The 20865-nt window shown below is 46.2% G+C and overlaps 1 protein-coding gene across 1 annotated transcript; it reads right to left on the bottom strand.

The window, feature by feature from the left end:
- Window positions 1-1232: 1232 nt before the first annotated feature.
- Window positions 1233-19945, bottom strand: GATA6 (GATA binding protein 6). Its single transcript, XM_054641917.2, has 6 exons — window positions 19057-19945; window positions 15482-15648; window positions 12026-12151; window positions 10635-10722; window positions 10402-10508; window positions 1233-1400 (listed from the first exon to the last, which is right to left on the bottom strand). Exons 1-6 carry the CDS (start codon window positions 19943-19945, stop codon window positions 1233-1235), a joined length of 1545 nt encoding a protein of 514 aa, XP_054497892.1.
- Between the last annotated feature and the right edge of the window lie 920 nt (window positions 19946-20865).

Here is a 20865-nt window from a genome sequence, read left to right as displayed (position 1 = left end):
CTCAATGGCAAAAAAAAAACCCCTTGGGGATGCATTTGCATTTTTGTACAACACTTTGGAGCAAATGGCTAGGGCAATTTTCCTGAGAGAAGGCTTGTTCTTTGAAACTCTTGCTTTAACAACTGGAAATACGGAAGGTGGATGCATTTTTGTTGCGCTAAAAAGCCTAAGGATGCCTAGTTAAGTTTTTCTTTTAAATTATTTACGTACCATTAAGTTAAAATGTTTACATTCATTCATTCGTATAAAAACCGTTGTTAAATCTTATGCAAATGATTTAACACTGATTGCTGCAACGCAAATTGCACTTTTTTTAAAAAATTATTGTATATATGGAAGAAAAATATCTGATTGCTACCCTGTTTACAAATTTTGACTGACTCTACACAGTTCAGCCAGGAAATATGGACTTTCATAAATCTCAGTCACAGTGAACTTTAAAAGTTATATCGCAGTCTTGAAAAGTGAGTAAATATTTTAAACCAAAAAACACCAATCCCAAAATCTCCTTAACCAGCTGGACCTTGTGGGACTTGTACCAAACGTTGTGATTTCTTCCAGGGACATAGCTGGGCTCTGAAGAGCAGAGTAAGGCACGCTGAAGATGGAGAGCACGGAAGGAGAGGTCTGACGGGGTGAAGACATCAAATCTTCGGTGCGAGAAGTCTGTGTCAACTCAAGCTGTAAGCACTTCTGACACTCATTGAAAAGTATCTCACTATCTCTGGTAAATAAAGTCTTTGCTACTCTTCCTTGATATTGACAACTTCCACCAAATTCTTAGGGAAAAGGTGATGAGAGAGTGAAAACAACTATATAATCAGAAAGGCAGTGCTGCAGGGTAAGTTGAGGATGTATTTCTGGAATCTAACAATAGGTGTGGGTTTATCTCTTCTTTTTTGTTGTTGTTTTTTCTTTTCCTTTTTTTTTGGTTTTTTTTTAAGTTTTTTTGAGGGGAGTTTGAAGGTTTTTTTTAAGAGTGTAAGGCTGCGTTAGCTATCCCCGGTGGTCATTTGCTTTCCCTACATTTTTCTTGCATAGTTGAGGAACTGGATGCTTTGGCAAAGCCTCTTTCGGAAGTAGAAAACCACCTCTGCCACCAAGGCTCAAAAACTGTTTCAGAGGAATGGTCTTTGCCAGCACTCTCACTGCCGCTGCGACCGCTCGCTCCACAGAGGAAACTGCGCGCGGATGTCTGGGGGCTGCCAGGATCCAGCTTCCCTCGCACCAGGTCACGCCAGAGCCAGGGCACACCAGGGATCCTGCCTCACAGATGCTGTCACTTCGGCCGTGGAGCTCAGGCTGACTCCTGTGTACAGCCCATCTTGACCTGAATACTTGAGGTTGCTGCTCTCAGGACTGGTGCTCTCTCCGGGGCCAGACATCACCGATGAGCTCGCCTGCAGGGAGGGGGAGAGCACAGAGAGATTCATTGAGCAGGTGAGCTTGGCACACGCTGGGGTGTGAGTGAGAGCACAGCGGGCCTGAAGCACAGCCATCATGACAGGATTTCTGTGCAAAAACAGGCTCTGCCCTCTGCTTGCCCCTGTGCCTTGAAATCCTGAAACAAAAATGTCTCAGCATGAGCCCAGCCGCCCAGCCCTGCTGATGGCAGTGATGTCTGTGTTTGGAGAGGTAGAAATGAAACCATGTGATGTGCAGAAAAGTTGGAAATCAGCTCATGATGAAGAAGGAAACATGCATGTGTCCCACTGCCCCCTACTGAAAAGACACAGCTGCCAGCACCAAAAATGTGATCTGGGAGTGGTGGCAGCTCTAGTTTTTTGTCCTCATGGGAGAAGCCCAATATATCCTAATTCTCCAGGAGCAGCTACGGAGCACCTTCTGAAAAGCAGCTTTCTTTGGGCTCTTCAGCCCTTGAAATGCTTAAAATCATTCCTGACCCTTCAAAACACCAGCCAAAACCACTTTCTCCCTGTAGGACTGGCCACTAAAGGAGATGCTCTTTTAATCTTCAGCAGAGAAACACTATGCCTTTGAAGCAGGAGTATTTTTGTTCTGCTGACTGCACAAGACAACATGCAGGGAAGCCCTGATAGGCACGGAGATGAACCTCTGAACCACACTGGAATCAGTCCATTTATTTTAACAGAGAAATGGAGAGTTAAAAAGACAAAGGAACAATCATTTTTTCCATGAGGCTGAGCAGATCCGCTAAAGAGGAAAAATCCGCAGTGCCAGACAGAGAAGGGGCAACATTTTCACCTGATAAAGGAAATGTTTAAGAGCTGACTTCATGCAAAATTAACTCTTGGATATGTCAACTTTAAAGCCTTAATTTACTTGTTAATGGATAGTCTTTGGATGAAATTCCTTAAAAAAAAAAAAAAAGAAAAAGGCTATCCTAAACTGTGACTGCAGAAGCTTCCTGCCTGCTGTTTAAGTAAGAAGTATACATCTTTAATCATTTTACAAGAGTAGAGCTCTTGGCTCTCCTGGAGCTGTGCCAAGCAGTCCTGACATAGGAAAAGCAAGGCTTCATTAATTCAAAGGTAATTTCCAAATGGTGTGGAGCAGGGCTCTTGTTGCCATGCTTAACCCAGGGAAAACCTCACCTTCTGAAAGAGATACTCACTGCTAGTAGTCATTTTTGTCTGAAATAACCTGGGCTCCAGTATTTTTTTAACCTTTTATTAAAATGATTGACCACCAGTATTCTTCCACCCAGTCATCAGCCCTGATCCTGCTCCATTAGTCACTACCCAGAAATGCAGAGAAGGAAAGAAAAAAAGCTGTCCCCCAAAAAACCAGCTGAAACAGCTCTAATCCTAAGAGATAAATTTTATCCCTCCCTTGAACATACAGTTGCCAATCAGTGACAACAAATCTCTGTCTCCTCTTTCCCTGTGACTGTGCATGGAGAATTCAGTGAGGCAGGTTCCATGCTAACCTTTGTGTACAGCCCTGATCTTGCATCAGCCTAGCTTTTCAAAGCCTTCCTTTTATTTCTAATGCCTCAAACATTTCTGTTAGCACAATAGACATAATTTTTAACAGCTTCAGTCTCCCCAATGTGGAAGAAGGGTTTAAATTAGTTGAGCAGTGTTTGCTAAACCTGAGCTAAAAATACTAGGAGGTGCTTTGAAAGGTTCCCATTTGCCCATATTTGCCACTGCTGTTCTGGTAGACAAATATCTTATCAGTGCCTGTTTTTTCCGGGCTTGGAAATTGTAATTCACCTTTTCCTGATTCAGCCCTACAAAGGTGGGGTGCAGGGACCTATAGTTTCCATATGGGGTTATCAGGTACCCCTCCCCTGGGCACCCCAGAAGGGAGGACATGGAGGCACGTCCTGTTTGAAGACTGCCCATCCCTGCCTGTCCAAGGCCGGATTCTGGCTCTGTTGAGCCAGGACGGGCAGGACCCGGGCAGGACTGCCAGGCCTGGAAACCCCACCCCAGTAAAGTCATGACAAATCCAGGCAGCTTGGGCAGCTCCCAAAGTGAGACATGGAAAACAAACTTTGGCTCATGAAAAGGACATGACAGAATCACAAGTCTGTTCCTGAGCCTCCCTACCTTTGCTCTTACTTTTCCAGCTTTAAGAGATGAAAGATGACAGAGGTTGCACTTAGTTATTAGAGGACTTTTTTCAGCTGAAATAAATAAGCTGAACAATGCTGATTAAGTCAATGGGGTCTAATTCACATCTACTGGCTCTATCTATAAAATGACTTTATTTTTATTGGTGAAATCTGATAATAGATAATAGATAACAGATAATCAGCTGAAGATCACCTTCCAGAGGAAAAAATTAATGAAGTCCACTGGGAAGAGCCTGCCTCTCAAACAAACAGGGAAGTTTTGCTTCTATCTGCAAAGGTTTTTCTTTTTACCCAAACCAGGAGGAGCTATGTTGCAGTGTGACGCCATTTCCTGTTTCACCTGTCCCAACCCCTCAGGTGTGCCACCCTCTCCTTTCCCCTCCCCCTCTGCCCTCCTGCTGAGAGCTGTCCATCAATCTTAACATTCCAGCAGGGTCGTGGTGTGGTTGGCAGAAGTTCAAAAGATGCCCCTCAGGTCCGGGCTCATTGGCCTGTCCAAGTGTCTTTGTCCCTTGAGCCTTTCCCTCCTCCCACCTGGTTGGCCCTCACCTGTCCCTTCCCTCCCCCTGTCCTCGGGGCTTAAAAGGAGATGGGACCATGCGGTCGATATTCCATTGGGAGCTGTTAACAGGATTCAGAGGTCTATCATCCTGGAATAAAACTCTGGATTAAAACTCTACGATAGAATCCTCTCCTGTTTCTCTTCATCGTCGCCTGAACCTTTTCCACCAGAGGTAAATTGAGTTCCTACTATGCCTGGATTTGTTCTGAGTGCCCAGCTGCAGCACCCAGCCAGCCAAAGGCATCTCTGAGGTGAAACACCACAGCTGCCGCCTTTGGCCCAGCAGCAAGGGTCAGATGAGGGCAGGCACGTCCCACCCGGAAATATTGGGATTAATATTCCATAGAGCTGGTCATGAGTCAGCCCCCAGGCAGGTGATCTGTATCTGAGGTGGCCTTTCTGTAGAGGACCTGCCCACCATGTACAGAGGAAGACCTCTGCCAGAGCCACAGAGACAACTAGATTGTACCCAAACCTGCTATCAGGACCTTAGAGGCAAATTAATCCCCACTAAAACTGCTCCACATCAAAACCAGGCTGCTCAGGCTGCACTTGCCAGCACCCAGGGAACAGCAGCAGCAGCTCTGGCTGAAAGACTCCTGCTTTCCTCCACTACTCCTTCCTGCACCATCTGCCCACCACAGAGAGCAGGGAGAGGGGATGGACACTTGCCCCTCTGGCCTTCCCCCACACCTCCCCAGCCAAGAGGGAAAAGCGCCGGGCAAGGTCAGCTGGAGAGGGGCAAAGGGCCTTGATCTAGACCTTTGGTCTATCAGATAGACCTTTGCTCTATCCACTTAACACGTTCAAAATGCTCCATGAATTTTGGACATTACATTAAGTCAGCAATAAGCTGAGTCTCAGCTGAGACTTTCTTCCTCCTCAGCCTAGTTTACTTTCGCAACACGTAAATGATATCTACAGTCAGTTAAAATACATTTGCAAAGAATTTTTTCACACATGAAGTGTTGTGGCAAACTGGTGGAGTCCCTAATTTTCCAGCCTCAGCCTCCCTGCAATAACTCCCATCCCGACAAAGAGCACGTTTTCCCAACACTGTCACTCCCTGGAATCCAAAGAGCAAATCTTGGCACTGCAAAATGACAGCTTTTTTTACTGATGTAACGACCCTCTTAGTACACAAAGCTGTCATTTCTTGCTAGTCCAATTGATCCTTTTGTTTATACTGCAGACGTGTAAGTTTACATATCTTCTAATCTCTCCTTTGTATTATAGCAACATAAATCTGTGGTTAATACTTCATTAATTTCCTAAGGGAGGCAACTTCCAGCATGGCTTGGAAAACTGATGACCCACTGCTGTCAAGGGCTGTATGAGTAACTGGCTTTATTGCTTTGGCAATAAAACAAAACCAAGCAAAAGGTATGCGTCCATGTGCATGTAGAATTTTGGGATAGAAGCAAAAATACTTTTTCCTTGCTTTTCCCCACTGAAACAAAAAAGCTGGATTGCTTCCTTCTGTTTGATATAAAAATGAAATGCCTTTTTTTTGGATACATATACACAGAGCAAAGAAAATTACTCAATGTAAAAGCAAAAGACTCAGTGTATGAAACTGAGTGGGGAGAAGAAAGTAGCTTCCCATTTTGTCCAGAACTGAGCACTGATGCAGAAGAGGTAGGAGACAAAGAAAAATTTAAACTAGAGTCTAGAGTATCATATCTCCCAGCATACTGCCCTGTCTGCCATGCTCTTTGGTATTTTAGGTTGCCACGTTCCTCATGCCTCCTGTTGATCTTATTCCACCTGGTTTAGATAAATATTTACTCATACCAGGACTGAGGCACCGTGTTCCCATTTTCCAGGTGAAAGTCCTACCAACCATGCTGGTGAGCCTTTCTCATGGAAACTCTGTCCCAACACGTACAACATTATTCCATACAACTGGAATATTATCATCAGATAATCTGAAGGACCCCTGAACATTCAGCTCCCCCATATCCAGGTGGTTAGCACATTGTTTTAAGAGGTTGAATCTCTGGTTCATACAGACATAGGACGTACTCTGTGGAGGCTGATTTCCCTGTAGCCAGCATGAATGTCCTATCAATTTTCTGCCTAAACAGGAGCAACACCACCTCTAACCAGCTCACTTTTTCTTCTTCTGACAGGAAAAAAGAGAAAGCAAATGCAGGAGAAGCCATTAATCCAATCCAGCCCCACTTGTCCAGCATTTTGGAGACAGTTAAAACTGCATTTTCCTGCTAGCTCACCACATGCCAAGGCCATCTCAGTCACCTCTCTCATTTCCCACCCTACAAAACTGAAGAGCCAGTCGTGAACCACTTCTCAAGGTAAACCTCCAAGGGAAGTAAGTACTAGTTTTTCCTCCTGAGTTTTTCTGTGGTGTGAGATTATGGTCCTTCTGAAAAAACTCCAAACTGGAGGCATAAGGCACAGAAGAGCCTTCTGAAAGAGTTCACCTGGTGCTGCTGAGTTTTTCTGACACCAGTTGTGGCTCAAGGAGCCTCCATGTCCTGCCATAAAAAGCAGATTTTACAACAGGTTCATTCTGCCTTTATCCTAATAAGGAAATAAAGTCCTTCTGGTTATCACATTTGTTGGAGCCCTTGCATGGAAATGGATGGGTTTGCACTGCAGACCATGCCCTTCGTTTAGCAATTTATTTGGTGGAGCTTTTGCCTGTACAGTTTCAGCAGCATCAAAGGGAGAGCAGGTATAGATGCAGATGCAGGCTGTCTGAAACCTTCAAATCTTCTTTTTATGGGGACGTAAGGCAACTTCATATATCATGCAGCTGGACCCTTTCCATATTAGTAACACAGGACACCCAGTACTTATAGTGCTTAGGAAAACAGAAATAGGCCTAGATCCTAGATCCAGATGTGAATTTGGCAAATAGCCCCTTTACAATGGGACAACAAAATATCTCCGATCCAAACACTTCTACATTTTGGGATGTTTGAAATCAACTTTGCCCTCACAGCAATTCATTAATTGTATCACTTAAATGTTTAAACTTCAACTAGAACGTAAAATCAACATTTAAGGTTCTTGCTAATTTGTCTCAGAATTGGCATCATATAAGATTCCCTTCGTGAAATGGATAGTCTCAAAGACACTGCCAAGAGTAATTGCTGCCCTCCTCTTTTTCTGCCCTCCCTTCTTTATTTTACTTTAAAAGAGATAAAGAAAGGTAGGGCAAAAAGTGAACGTTACTGACACAAATGAATTCTGCTGAATTTCATTTCCATTAGATTTCTACATAACTGGAAACTTTTTTGGCAGCCTCCCACAAAAGGCATAATAAATTGCTTTTGTACCAGTAGAGGAATTCGTCTTCTCTGTTTCATTTAGCAACAACATTGCTGTGAATTTCACACAACAGTTTCTAAAACGTCATCAGATTTCTCTGCCTAATGTCAATTTGGCATTTTCCCCCTCTTCACAGAATAAAGGCTAGAGAAGCAAAAACAGAGCAAAACAAAAACAAGTTGCCATGCCCGTTGTGTAAGGAGTGGGAACGAGCCAGGTTCGCTGTTCAAGCAGGTCCCTGTTTTTCAGCAACATCACCAACACCACTGTCAGGAATCAACATTGGTCTTTTTAAAGTCACCAAAGATTACAGAGCCTGGATTAATCCATCTGAGGGTTTGGTTTTTTCCCTCCTGACATGAGCTGAAGAAGTTTATTCTCCTTATGCAAAGCCATTGCCTATTCTAGAAATAATTACAAACCTTTGATCTATCAGTAGATCAATTCAAAAGGAAAAAGAAGAAATAATTAAGAAAACAGAAGTCTAGCAGAGCATCCTTGCTTCAGCATATGATCAGGTTACAGGCTGCCTTGCTCTAAAATACTGACATCCCTTCACTCACAACAGCTTAAATGGGCTTTATGAGTGCTCAGTCCCTTCCATAGGATTTAGACCCTTTAGAAATTATTTTGCATCCTTTGCAGTTAGTGATCATGTTCCCAAATGATGTCTGGGACAACGGGAGCCCATCTTAACAGCCACCACTTTCTACTTTAAACTTCCAGCCTCCCGAGTCCTCATCCCTTTGAATTACAGATGCTTGGGCAAAGCCAGAAGCCTGAGATAAGAACGTGACCATGCCCGTGACATACCCTGACAGCTGCTCCCTTGGAAACCCTCTTTTCATTCACATACATCTGGGACTGGGGCACAGGGGTGGGAGATCAGTAGCCCTTCACATAATTTGGGATGGAGTCGGAGGGATGCCCCTACATCTGGTTGCCACTGCAACTTCCTCTCTTCAGCGCATGGCACAGCCCCTCTCCATCACTTCCGTTCACTGAAATCTTACACGAGGGGGTATTTGCAAGTGCTTTGCATATGCAAGGCACATCTGATCAAATCATGGGTGGGGAAAAGGCTATGCAGATGTTACCATGCTGCCTGCTGGATATAAGGGGACAGATTTTCCCAGCTGTTGTGCAGGTGTCCTCTCCCAGTCTGACCTACTGTAGAAAAATCAGGGAGAACTGAAGTCCTGTCACCAAGGATGCCATCATGTAACTAGGAGCAGCCTCAGGGTCCCTCCTGGGAGTTGCTCCTAGTTGCTAACAGTTCTCAAGGAGTCTTTTAGCCCTCAATTCATGCCCCTGCACCCCTCTCCTCTGGTACCCACACAACTCCATCTGGCAAAACCATATTAAAAATGGCACTACTAAAATTATAACATGAAGATTATTAATAACGTGTTTGATGTGCCCTTCTAGGGAGAAATACCACAGAAAGGAAGTCAGGTTTTAGCCAGCCAAGAAGGCAGCAGCATAGTGGAAATGAGATCTCGTCTATATGGCCTCTCCTTCCCCAAGCAGCACATGGCTGTGCTGCCTCAGTCTAGTCTGGGTTTGTGCTTCCATGTTAATCCAATACATAAACCTCACCACACTGCTCAGGACCACTAGTACTGCTTAAGGTAACACAAGGAAAATTTGGCTACATTTTTTCCTTTGCAAATATAAAGGGAGAGCCTAAACTGTGCATAGTAGCTCCTTGGGGGAGTCTGAAACCCAATTCCGAAACTGCAACAGTTCACTTTTCAGTTAGTGTTTCTCTTTTTTTTTTTTTTTATGTGATCTGTTTATTTTACTGTATTGACAGGGTTTTCTCATGTCAAAGACAAGCCTTTTTAGTACTATCCTAGTCTCACAGCATCCAAACCCAAAATCCAGTGCCTCTGAAAATGGGTGGCCCTGTCAGTCCACAAACAATCGCATTTGCTAAAAAATGAGTTTTTCTTCCCCTTGTACAATGAAACTTTGTACATCAGAAATTAAACCATTGAAAGTAGTTTGAATGTAGAAAATCCAAGACATACTGAAAAATAGCTATTATAAACAATGTCTTCCTTTCATTAATAAAGGACTAAAGAAAGCCACGTTAGAAAAGTTTCTCAAATAAGTGATGTGGCAGATTAAGGGATACAGAAGGCTGAGAAATGAGTGTGGATATGGATAGGTACAGCCAAGAGGTTAGAAATTAATCTACATTCAGCTTCACAACTTTAGCAGTAGTATTTATCACACATGCTGAGTGAAGAAAGGAAGTTTGAGATGGTTGGAGTACATGATGTAAAATAAGGATCAAAGCTAAAGCAGGGGATGATCAGCACTCCTCTAGTGCTTCTCTGGAGTTTGGTGCTGCCAGATGCTGAGCATCTGGCCCCTGAAAAGCCCTCAGTGGGCAGAGGGCTGAACCCCCATGCACTGCAGTCAGCAGGGTGCTCCAGCCTGGCTTCAGCTGAGTTTGGATCAGGGTTTAATTGCACATTTTAGTTTAAGACAAAAGCCTGTATAATTTACTTCATACAGCAGGATAATGTTTTTCTGGATTTTACCCATTGGGATAATGCATAAATATATATGTGTATATATATATATATGTGTATATATGTGTGTATATATATATATATATATATATATGTATAATTGTTTCTTGAAAGGATCAGTTGGGCATGTTTTATTGTCTTCTGTCCAAAAGAAAACCTTTGAAATGAAAGAACCTGAGTATTTAAAAACAAAATGTCTGCGGTTAAGCTGCGGCTAACTATAATAAAAATTATATAGATCTTAATCAAGAAGGTTTGCAAAGTACTTCAGCTTGTCGTTCTGTTTACAGCTATATGTAATATCCTCCGAAAATCTTGTTCTAGTATCAGCTAACAAAACTGAAAAGTTTGTTTAGATTATTGTTCTGCTAGATAAGATAAAAGCTGTGATAACATTGCCAGTGATCAGCCTGCCTGCAGATGCAGACACTTACCCCGGAGGCTGCAGGCTGTGCGCCGGGAGAAGCAGTTTTGCTACAGTCATCTGAGTTGGTAGAAGACGTGGATGTCGGAGTCATAGGAACTGCAGTAGTACTGTTACCTGAAAAATTGGGAATTGGCATTAAAAATAATATTTTTCAGACAGAGAAAAAAAAAAACCCAAACAACAAAAAACCAAGACAGCTACAAACTATTGCAGCTACACTTTCTTATATTTTATATTTACCGGAGCATGCCTTTGATTTATTTATATTCTTAGGTTTTCGCTTCCTTGTCTGGATTCCTTCTTTTTTCATAGCGAGAGGCCGAGGAACCTGAAAAAGTTAAATTTCCACACTAATCACAGAGTTGCATATGTACTCTAATCAAAAATCAAAATACACTACAAAACCAGATATGATGTTGCAAATGTCTGTATAGCAAGTTAATTTTCTCTGTGTCACAGTACTAATTCTAAAAAATATTTGCATTTTATTTGGGCAAAACAATAGTTTGATTCAAGGGAGTCGTAGCTGAATTAAGAAAGTAGGAAACTTTTTTTCTCTATGCAAACTTCATCGTTTTTTCAACCCCTCAACCAATCCACAGGAAAACAGCACAGAATTAGAGAAAACCAGCATCATTTGGCAGTAAGCCATAAGAAATTAAATTAGATGGGGTATATCTGATCCTTGATTTATTATTCCAGTCAGTTAGGAATTATCTCCAGTGCCTGATTCTGGAAAGAAAGAATGTATGTGAGAAAAAAAATCATCCTCATCCTGTGGACCAGCTCTGCAAACCAGATCACGAGGAAAAGTCTTAGGATGGAAGGTTCAGAATAGAAGAATTGACTTAGTATTTGCTCCTATAAGCAGATCTGCCCATAATACAGCTTTACAGTACCTAAGTTTATATTTCTAGGGATAAATTTGTATTTAAATGTGCTCAAAAATCATCTTTGTGTTCATTACAATAATAATCACACTACAAAAACACCAGCTTAAAATATATTTTAACACCAATTTGAGGAAAGAAAATTCATGTGTTCTCTATCATTACAATATTTAAACCTGTGACATAATTTACATTTTATTGAAGGCTAGACCACATCTCAATCATTCCTAATGCCCTCGCTCTTCAAACATTTATGCTTGACTGTAACACAATCCACAGGGGGTCTCACCCAAAACATGCTCTATCACATTCAGGACAGAGCTTTTCCTTACTTTATTATTGCCCAACAAAGGCTGAAATTGCCTTTAAAGTTTTTCTGGCTATAGCTTGGATAGCCATAGCCCTCTTGCTGCCATTGCTATGTCTGCCCATGAAAAATTGTCTCATTAAAGGTCTAGGGATTTTTTCCCTACTAAAGAGCTGGTTTAAATCCCAGTGTCAAAAACACCACTGCTGCTCGTCCAGAGGTGGTTTCTTTATATAAATCTATTGAGAGAGCTACAGTGGCAAACACATAACTACTCAAAAGCATAACAAGCTAAAGTGGTACAACCATCTTCTGAAGTCACACATTTTTCTGTTGCTCTACGCATTTCGCCAGGGATTTTTTTGAGGACCACCCCTTCCCCAAAGCAGCACCAGGGCTGGCAGGGGATCTCCCTTGATGGAGCAGCCACTCACCCCATGGAGCTTCATGTAGAGGCCGCAGGCGTTGCAGACGGGCTCGCCCTCGGCGTTCCTGCGCCACAGGGTGGTGGTCGTGGTGTGGCAGTTGGCACAGGACAGGCCCATCCGCCGCGACGAAGGCTGCATGGGGGCAAGCACAGGCAAGCACGGCATAAACAGGTGGGCAGCAGAGAATGATTTATGCCTTTAGGCTTCTAAAAAGTCCTTTAACACATGGCGGGGATGGTAGGAGCCTTTCTTTGATAGTATCTGTCAGCAACAGCCCAGAATTAGAATGGAATTATCCTCATATCAGAGAGTGGAAAGATGCTGTGAAAAGGTACCGAATGTCTTTCAACTCTGGGCAGTCACAGCAGAGGCAAAATTCTCATCTGGGAGCTGGCGATCAGAAGTCTGTTCAGACCACCAGGCACCGGGTTTTTCCCTAGCAGGACAGCTAGGAAATATCTCCACTACAGCTCCATTGAGCTGAACAGAGGGAACATCCCTCCCATGCCGCCTCCCCAGACAGTTGAGTGCCCTCTCCCCTGTGTGGTGGGTGAAGAGGCAGCTCTGATCCTGCCACTGATACTCCTGACTCATTGGAAAAATCAGCCACTTCAATCACCTGCCCTCGGTGGCACCACATCTGGGGAAAACTTTCCTGGGCATCCCCGGGGCAACACATACAACAGCATTACTTTGATAAAAAGGTCTTTTTAGCATCGCCCATTTTATCATTGTACAAAAAACAGCATGCCTTGGGAGCGTGTTTTACAGAGCAGAGCCTCCCTCGGCCAGCAGAAAAGCTGGTGGGTGACAACAAGGTTCCCACTGCAAACAAGCCATTTATGACACTCTTCCGTGGAGTTTGGAGCCAAGATGAAGCAACTCTGTATCAGAAATAACCGTATAACCCAGAGCTTTATGGCTACAGGCTGTATATCATAAGTGAAGGCAGTCCTCATAAACATGTGAAATGAAGGTGAATGGGTTATAAAAGTCCCTGTAACAACTGATCTCTTTTACGTTCATCACAAGCAAAGAATTCCAGCTACATCATAAATCTAGTCTTTTTCAAAGTATCGCATTGTCAAAAAAATACAAAAAAAATCTGTGCCTAGTTCTGCGTCTGGCAGCTGAACAAGTTTACATGGAGAAGTCAGTTTCAGAGGATTGCATTAATCTTATTCTGACCATAAAATGCCCATAACCGAAATTACTAACTTAAGGGTACAATGCCCTTCCTCTTGAATCATTTACTGCTGGGTTGTTAGACATAACTGGGTCACCTTTGATACCACAGGGCTGCCTGCCACTGGGGAAATCGATAAAAATGTTTTGAGAATGAAGAATATTCCAGAGTGATAACTGAGTTTCTTGAATGTTGTCTGTTTGAGTATCTTTAGCAGCAAGCCATCATTTTACACCACAGCTCAGAAAGAGCTCCAGATTAAATACAAATTTTGTAATCTTGAATCAGTAATCCATTATTAACTGCGCAGGGGAAAAAAGCGAACCACCCAGCCAAGTGTTATATAGGCTGAAGTACACAAAAACAGTTTTTAATTTTAAAAATCCAATTACCATCAAAACAGAATTTTCGATCTAGTTATTAAATATGTGCACACACAGCACTCAAATTATGCCCTCAACTCAATACGTGTTTTATGTGATCACATTGAGTAAAAGAAAGCTGGTTGTAACACACATGCTTTGTTTCCTTTCTCTGCAAGTGAAATGCTGTCAGCTGTTTCACTCTGTTGAATTCTATGCAGCCCGGTCTGAACCTTCATACATTTTATTTCAATAGCTTTTGCTCATTCCCATATCTAAACAGACATGGAGTTTTGGCATGTTTTGAAGCTAAAACGACTTTTCTGATGCAGGAATTTTATCAGAAACTTTGGGGCAATCTAAACATGTTTAGCGTTTTCAAAACATTTTCCCTTCTCACCTACATATTTCCAACTGTATGAACACAGAGTCATGGTTGATTTATAGTTATGGCCAGGGCACTTGGTAGGGATTGTTACACAGAGCTATTTCAGAGTTATTTCGCTGAGGTGTCAGACTGAAATCGGGCTGTAGTTTGACTCTGCTTTACTCTTCTCACCCCCAACCCTCCCTCAAAAAAAAAAACAAAAAAAAAAAGAAAAAACGAAAAAAAAGGACACAGAAATGCTAGAACAGGGTGTCAGCTACCTGAAATCTGCCTTGGGCCAGAGTGCCACAGCAATTGGGGCTCTGATGCTTGAGACAATCAGCAGATCTGGCCCCTCCGCTGCATCTGTCCCCGCTAATGAGATAACACCTTGTGTCATGAAATTTACCTGATGGCCAGCTAGAAAAAACAGACACCTAGCAGCAGTAAACCTCTGGCTTAAAGTTAAATTAACTCTTTAGCTTAAAGCAAGGTCTTTAAGCAGAGGTGGGTTGGTTCCCAAGCGCTTACTGTCTGTTCCGACCATCGAGTGTTTGGGTCTTGTTTCCCCTCACTCCCGTAAGAGCACTAAATTTAAATGATTGTGAAATATAGAACAGTAGGTGTTTCAGCCCAAGGAAAACAGGCATGGAGCAAAGCAGCTGGCATGATTGAAAGGGGCTTGAAAGGCCGATGGGTTTGATACACTGTCTCCATACACAAGGGTCCAAGCATCAGCTTGGATTATAGTGGTGTGATTTATTGTGGCTCGCTCGGTAACAGCCATTACTGAAGAGTGTATTCTTTCTGTCTGCTGACCTCCACCCAGATTTGCTAAACATAATGTGCAGTTCCCGCTTGTTAAATTTTCTCCTTGCCTATTCAGTGCCAGCCTGAGTTATAAACAGGGGTTCTGGTTTGTACTATTTATTTCCCCCCCTAGTTTTAGGAGTATATTTTTAGAAAAATTGCCGCTCATTTCTTAGGAGTAAAACAAAACAAAGGCTATTATCATTGTTTAAACAATTGGTTTTCTTTGAATTATATACAAAACTTGCTTACATTCCCAAGGATCGAGCTCTCAGCAAACAAAGCAGGTCTGGAGAAATTCCTAGCCCTCTGAACAAACATTTTCCAACCTTGATTTCTTTTCTTTTATTTTTTTTGTTGGAAATGTCCAACATCACCAGCACAAATTTCTTCCAAGCCACTGAATCCCCCTCACAGATGGGGCTCCTAGCTCAAAAAGCCAGGCTGGCCCATGCCTTGTATGCAGCTCACAAGGGGCCAGGGAGAGATTTTGCCTGGAAGTGGATCCAAAGCAGTTCCCAAAAGGCTGCCAGCCCTGTCACCCCTCACAGTGACCAGTTTGGCCTGCAAACCTGGTCAGGAGCCCCACTAGAGTTTTGCAGCCGAGAGGATCACCAGGCTGATACACTGATTGCTCTCCCCCATCTTTGCCCCAAATTTCACCCTGGCTACAGCTGACTGGGGTTCCTTGGGGCAAAGCTCCTCTCGGCCCCCTCCTCCCCTCCCTCCCGACTCACCACTCTCTTTTGGGGCTTGATGAGGGGCCGGCTGAGCCCGTTCATTTTGGTGTAGAGCCCGCAGGCGTTGCACAGGTAGTTGCCGGTGCCGTCTCTCCTCCACAGCGGGGTCTGGATGGAGCCGCAGTTGACGCACTCCCGGCTCTCGGACAGGTCCTCCAGCAGCTCTGGGGGCAGGAGCAGAGGGAGAGGCGGTGGGGCACGGCCGCAGAGCCCGGTGCAGCCCCGCGGAGCGCGGCCCCGGCCCCGCCGACACCCGGGCCCCGGGCGAGCAAGCAACCGGCCCTCGGAAAAGCAATTCTCCGGCAGCGACGGCGGCCATGCCGTGATTTTTTTCTACAAAATCCCTGGTTTTTTATTTTCTTCTTTTTTTTTTTTTCTTTGTTTGTTTATTGGGTTTGGGTTTTGGTTTTTTTTTTTTTTTTTATTTATTTAAACGTGCCAGAGCTGCTGCGGGCCCCGGCGGAGCTCTTGCCCCGGACACCGGCCCGCCGGAGGGCTCAGCCCCGGGCCGCCGTCCACTCCCGGCGGATCTGACCCTTGGGAAATCCACCTAGGGCCCGCTCGAGGGGCAAAACCCCCTCCGTGGTGCCCACAAGACGGAAAGGGAGATGCACTCGCCCTTAGAGGGGAGCAGAGTGAGGTGGCTGTCAGAATAGCCCCTTCCAGAGCCACCCTGGGAGCTGGATATGTCGTTTTGCCCAATATTCCCCAGGGTCGAAGCTCGGCAAGAACTTTTCTACCTTAATTCTTATTTTAAATGCCTCGCAACTAGTAAAGCTTCAAATTTAGAGGCAGCGTTTGGGGCCCTGGTGTGCCAAGGCAGCGAGGGGCAGTGGCTGGTTCGCCTCGGCTATTTGGTCAAATTAGAGCTGGTTTGTAGGAAATAGAGGAAATGGAAAAATAAGTGGTATTGTGCCTCCTCCTTTCATAGTTACTGAAAGGGAAAAAAAGGTATAAAGCACGGGGAGAAAAAAAAGAAAAAGGAAAAAAAAAAGAGAGAGAAAACCCACCTATAAAAGCTAATACTTTCACCCATGCGAATCCCTGCTCTGATTCACCTCTCCATATTTCCATATTTCGGGGGAGGGGGGAATAAATGCTTGTTTTACATAGACTGTGCCACGTTGTGCAGAAATAATAAAAGGAGATGTTTGGATTTTTACAGCAGCTTTCGAGTCGAGTCTGGGAATGTATGTTTCAGACTCAGAGCTTCGTCACTGATTTTTTTATTTCCTCCCTCTGCTACCTGCCTGAATTCCTCATTGGGTTATTCTCTAAGGTTTCACTGCGCAGCGAAAGAGAGCACGTAAAGGTCGAGCAGCTTTGGAGACTGGGCTGCGGTGGCACGGCGGGCATTGAGCTGAGAAAGACTCGGCCTTTTGGCCCGCACCCACCCAAATACGCTTCTCTCCTCCCTTCGTTTGCGAATTATTAGGCGCTAAAGAGGAACGGGCACACGGCACAGTCCAGAGAGCACAGTTCAACCTACGTTGTCAGCTCCTAGCTCTTAGCACATCGCTAAGATTTATTAATCTTTGCACTAAAAGCACCATTGAAGACTGTAACCAGAAAAATGTTTAGGACGTCAGGGACGCTGGAACTTAAACAGTATTTTGTCTTGGCTATTTATTTTATAGCATTGCCTTCGTGCTTGCAGAAAGAAATTCTGCCGTGACAATATTTCTCCGGCATTTTCAAATATTTTTCCCCTTAGAGAGTGAGTACTACACTTATTTCCAAAGAAAACAATATAAAGTTTTAATTTTAGACACTGTTTTAGCATCTCTACGAGTACCGTTAAGAAAGCTTTATCAAACTGTCTAGTATTTAGCCGTAAAAAATACATTTCGGCTGCATTTTTCCCACAATTTTGACACGGGACAAGGCGTAGCTTCGGCTTTGCTGCCGCGTTTTGCCTCACAGGAGCAGAAAATTCTCCTGGCCCCGGAGCTCCGGGCTGCTTCGCCCCGCGTCACACCTCGTTGCGGCTGCCCTGGCACCCGTCCTTTCCCTCATGGAAAGGTTAATCCCTACCCCTCCAGCCCCCAGCACTGGTGGGAGGGAGGCACAAGGGCGGGAGAGAGCCGCTGGAGCAGGGGAAGCTGCCGTGCTCCTCGGCTGCCTTGACACTCCTGCCCCAACCTCCTCCAGCGCCGGCTCCTGCACTTCTCTGCTCCTTCTTACTCACCCCTCTCCTCTCCCTGCCGTGAGATTTTCCAACCCCACGTCCCCCCCGACAAAATTAAAAAAGAAAAAAAAAAATTAAAAACACAATTGATTTTTTTACTCTCCGTCATCTAGTTTCACACTATAACTTTTAAAAGTTGAGTTTAAAACGCAACTTTCTTGTTACCCTGAGATGTGGCTTCTCCTATCACTGCTACAACTGATTTTCTCCCCTCTGTCAGGATATAAAACACCAAGTGGGAGGATTAAAATAATTAAATCTACAGGGTGTCATCGACAGACGGGAGGAGCATTGTGTGTACAACCCTACAGAAAGACAAAAATTCATGGGGTAATTTTCTGCAGCACTGCACTGAAAGAGAAAATCACGGTGTCTATAAAATATATGCACCTGGTGGGTAGTTTATGCTTAAAGTGAATGACGATCAAATCTGTGTGCATACACATATTTACATAAATATGTATATATACATAATAAATATATGCACAGCATGTATATATAAATACATATACATAGCCACACACACCTCTCTATAAACCTCAATTTATATATACATAGATTTATTCTAAAGCTGAAGAGATTGCAATTATCGTTAATCTTTCTACCTCTGACAAAATCATCGCAGCTCAAACTCCACTTCTGCCATTGATTTAATGACACCGAGAATCTCCTTAACTAAAACAAAAAATAAGGATGGGACACCTCGGAAATGAAAGCAAAACCCCTCAGGAGTTGCTGTATTTTAGCAGCAGTTTATAAATTACGTTTTCTCATTCAAATACGAGATTTTACTTCGCTGCTTTTCTTTTTTGATGAAGCAACGAAGTGTTTTATAGTTGAAATAATCCAAAATGGGTTAAGTGAGCCCCTGCAATTTTCCTCAATGATACAAGAACGATTAATTTGCTGTGAATTTGTCACTGTTTCTTGTCCAGATGACCGCATTTAAGGAAAGCAGGAATGTACTGATTTGGAAAAACTAAAAATTAAGTTTACACCGGGCAATTCGTTTTGGGATCTTTGGGTTGGTAACCCCGACTGCCATACTCCAAACAACGCCATACTCAATACAACGGACGTGTATTTTGGAGGTGCGTTTTTGGAGGAGCATTTTTGGAGGTGCATTTTCCCCCTAACTCAACACAAACGACGGGAGTTACCTCCACTCCAGAACAGCCACGGTCCCGGGACCGCCGTCCTGACACGGACTCGCCAGTGACCCCCGGCCGGGACGGCCCCGCCGCCGCTCCCCGCGCCCCCCGGCACCCCCACCGCCCCTCCGGGGGGCAGCCCCGGCATGCGGCGACCCTCCCTGCCCTGCCCTGCCCTGCCCTGCCCTGCCCTGCCCTGCCCTGCCCTGCCCTGCCCTGCCCGCGGCTCCTACCTGCGCTGGGTGCCCGGACGGGGATGGGGGCGGCCCGGCCCTGGAGGCAGTGCAGCATGGAGTTCTCGAAGGGCGCCGTGGGCCAGGCAGGGGCGAGCTGCGGCCCCACGTAGGACGTGTAGGGGCCCGGGTAGGAGCCATTGAGCGGCCGGGCCAGGGGGCTGTACTGGTCCCTGGCGCCCAGGCTGTTGCTGTAGGCGCCGGGCTCCCGGGAGGCCCCGTTGGCCACCGGCGGGCTCGGGGAGTAGGGGAAGCGGCCCGAGGGGTGGGAGCCGCCGCCGCTGCTGTACGAGGGGCTTTCCGCGGCCGGCTGGGACCAGACGGCGTGGCCGCCGCCCGGGTGGCTGGGCTGGGCCGCGCCGCTGCCCTGCAGGTACGGCAGCGTGGGCAGCATGGAGCCCACGCGGGTGGTGGGCACGTAGACGGGCGAGCTGGGCGTGGAGTGCATGAAGCCGCCCGGAGATCCGTCGTAAGGCGTGGGGCCCTGGGCGGCCGAGATGGCGAGGGTCTGGTACATCTCCTCGGGCTGCTCGGCGCCGAGGGCGCTCAGCTTGGGGCCGCGGCTGGACCAGATCAGCTTGTTGGTTTGGTCTAAGTCCGCGAAGAGCAGGATGTCCTCCCAGCTGGCACGGCCGGAGGGGTGCGGGGTCCCGAAGTGCACGTAGGGGGCGAGCAGCGACCTGCCCTCGGCGGCGGGGGGCGGCCGGTGGCTGCCGTCGGTCTCCGGCCGAGGAGTCTTGGAGGATCCGCGTTCACCCTGGGAGCCGGAGGAGGAGGAAGGCGAGGGAGGAGACGGGCGCGGCTCCCTGGTCGCGAAGGGACAGGAGGAACCGCCGGCGTCCGCAGCGCACCGCTTCACCGCGCACCAGCCGCCTTCAGCCACGGCCATCCAGGTCCCCTTCTAGCCGCTGGGTGTGGATGGGGAAGGGCGAGGAGGGGAGGAGGAGGAGGAGGAGGAGGAGTGGAGGGGGGATCCGCAGGGCAGGGCGGGGAGGGAGGACACAAAAGAGCAGGGAAGTGGGGGAGAGAGAAATAATAATAACAAAGTTTGCAAACAGGACAGCCCGTCTCCCTCCCGTAATGAGATTCATCAGGGCTTATCTGGCCCCTCTGAGCGCTTAATCAGTCATGTCGCCTCGGCGCTGTGTTGTCCCTCGCCCCGGCGGGATGGGATCAGGCAGCCCAGGTCAAGACGAGCCGGGAGACGCCAGTCCCGCGGGGCCAGGGCTGCGGCTCCGGCCCCGCTTTCCGCACGGCGGGAGGGCTGCTCCCCTCTCTCTCCCTTCGCATCCCCGGCTGCGGATTTGAACATGAAGCACGCCGGGGCAAAGGTGGGCGTAAGGGCGTGGGGACAGAGGGGGGTGAGGGGGCATTTTTCCCTGTCTCTGCCCTTTCTTGGCTGCTGTCGTTGTTATGATTATTTCAATGAATGAGTCATTTGACTCGGTTCCACCGAGAAAACAATTAGTAAGGCGATCCCTTTAAGGTTACTTCGCCGGAGAGTGATGTTAGCTTTTCCTCGCTTGTTTGCCTATTTCCAGCCCAAGGTCACGGAAAGGAGGAGGAGGAGGAGGGAAAGGCCCCTGAGGGACGGGAGATGCGCACGGGCCGGGCCCGAAGTGTGCGCGGCGGCGGCGGGACGCGGACCGAGCCGGGCGGGATGTGCCTGCCGCAGGGGCCGGATCCAGCCGGCAGCCCTGGCTGGGCGCCTGCCCCGAGCCCCTGCACACCTTGCAGCCGTGACACCCGTCCCGAGCCGAGAGGGGCCAATTCGGAGCTGCCAGCACGAGGAAGGCCGGACAGACAGAC

This window comes from Agelaius phoeniceus, chromosome 1, assembly GCF_051311805.1.
Source record: "Agelaius phoeniceus isolate bAgePho1 chromosome 1, bAgePho1.hap1, whole genome shotgun sequence".
Taxonomy (NCBI): Eukaryota; Metazoa; Chordata; class Aves; order Passeriformes; family Icteridae; genus Agelaius; species Agelaius phoeniceus.
This window is presented reverse-complemented; position numbering and strand designations above follow the sequence as displayed.

Coding starts and splice junctions, on each gene's coding strand:
- GATA6 (XM_054641917.2), bottom strand. CDS start 19,945: ATGGCCGTGGCTGAAGGCGGCTGGTGCGCGGTGAAGCGGTGCGCTGCG. Junction 12,152..15,481: donor TCAAGCCCCAAAAGAGAGTG/GTGAGTCGGGAG, acceptor GCCCCCATGCAG/CCTTCGTCGCGGCGGATGGG. Junction 1,401..10,401: donor CACAGCCTGCAGCCTCCGGG/GTAAGTGTCTGC, acceptor CCCTCCCTGCAG/GCGAGCTCATCGGTGATGTC.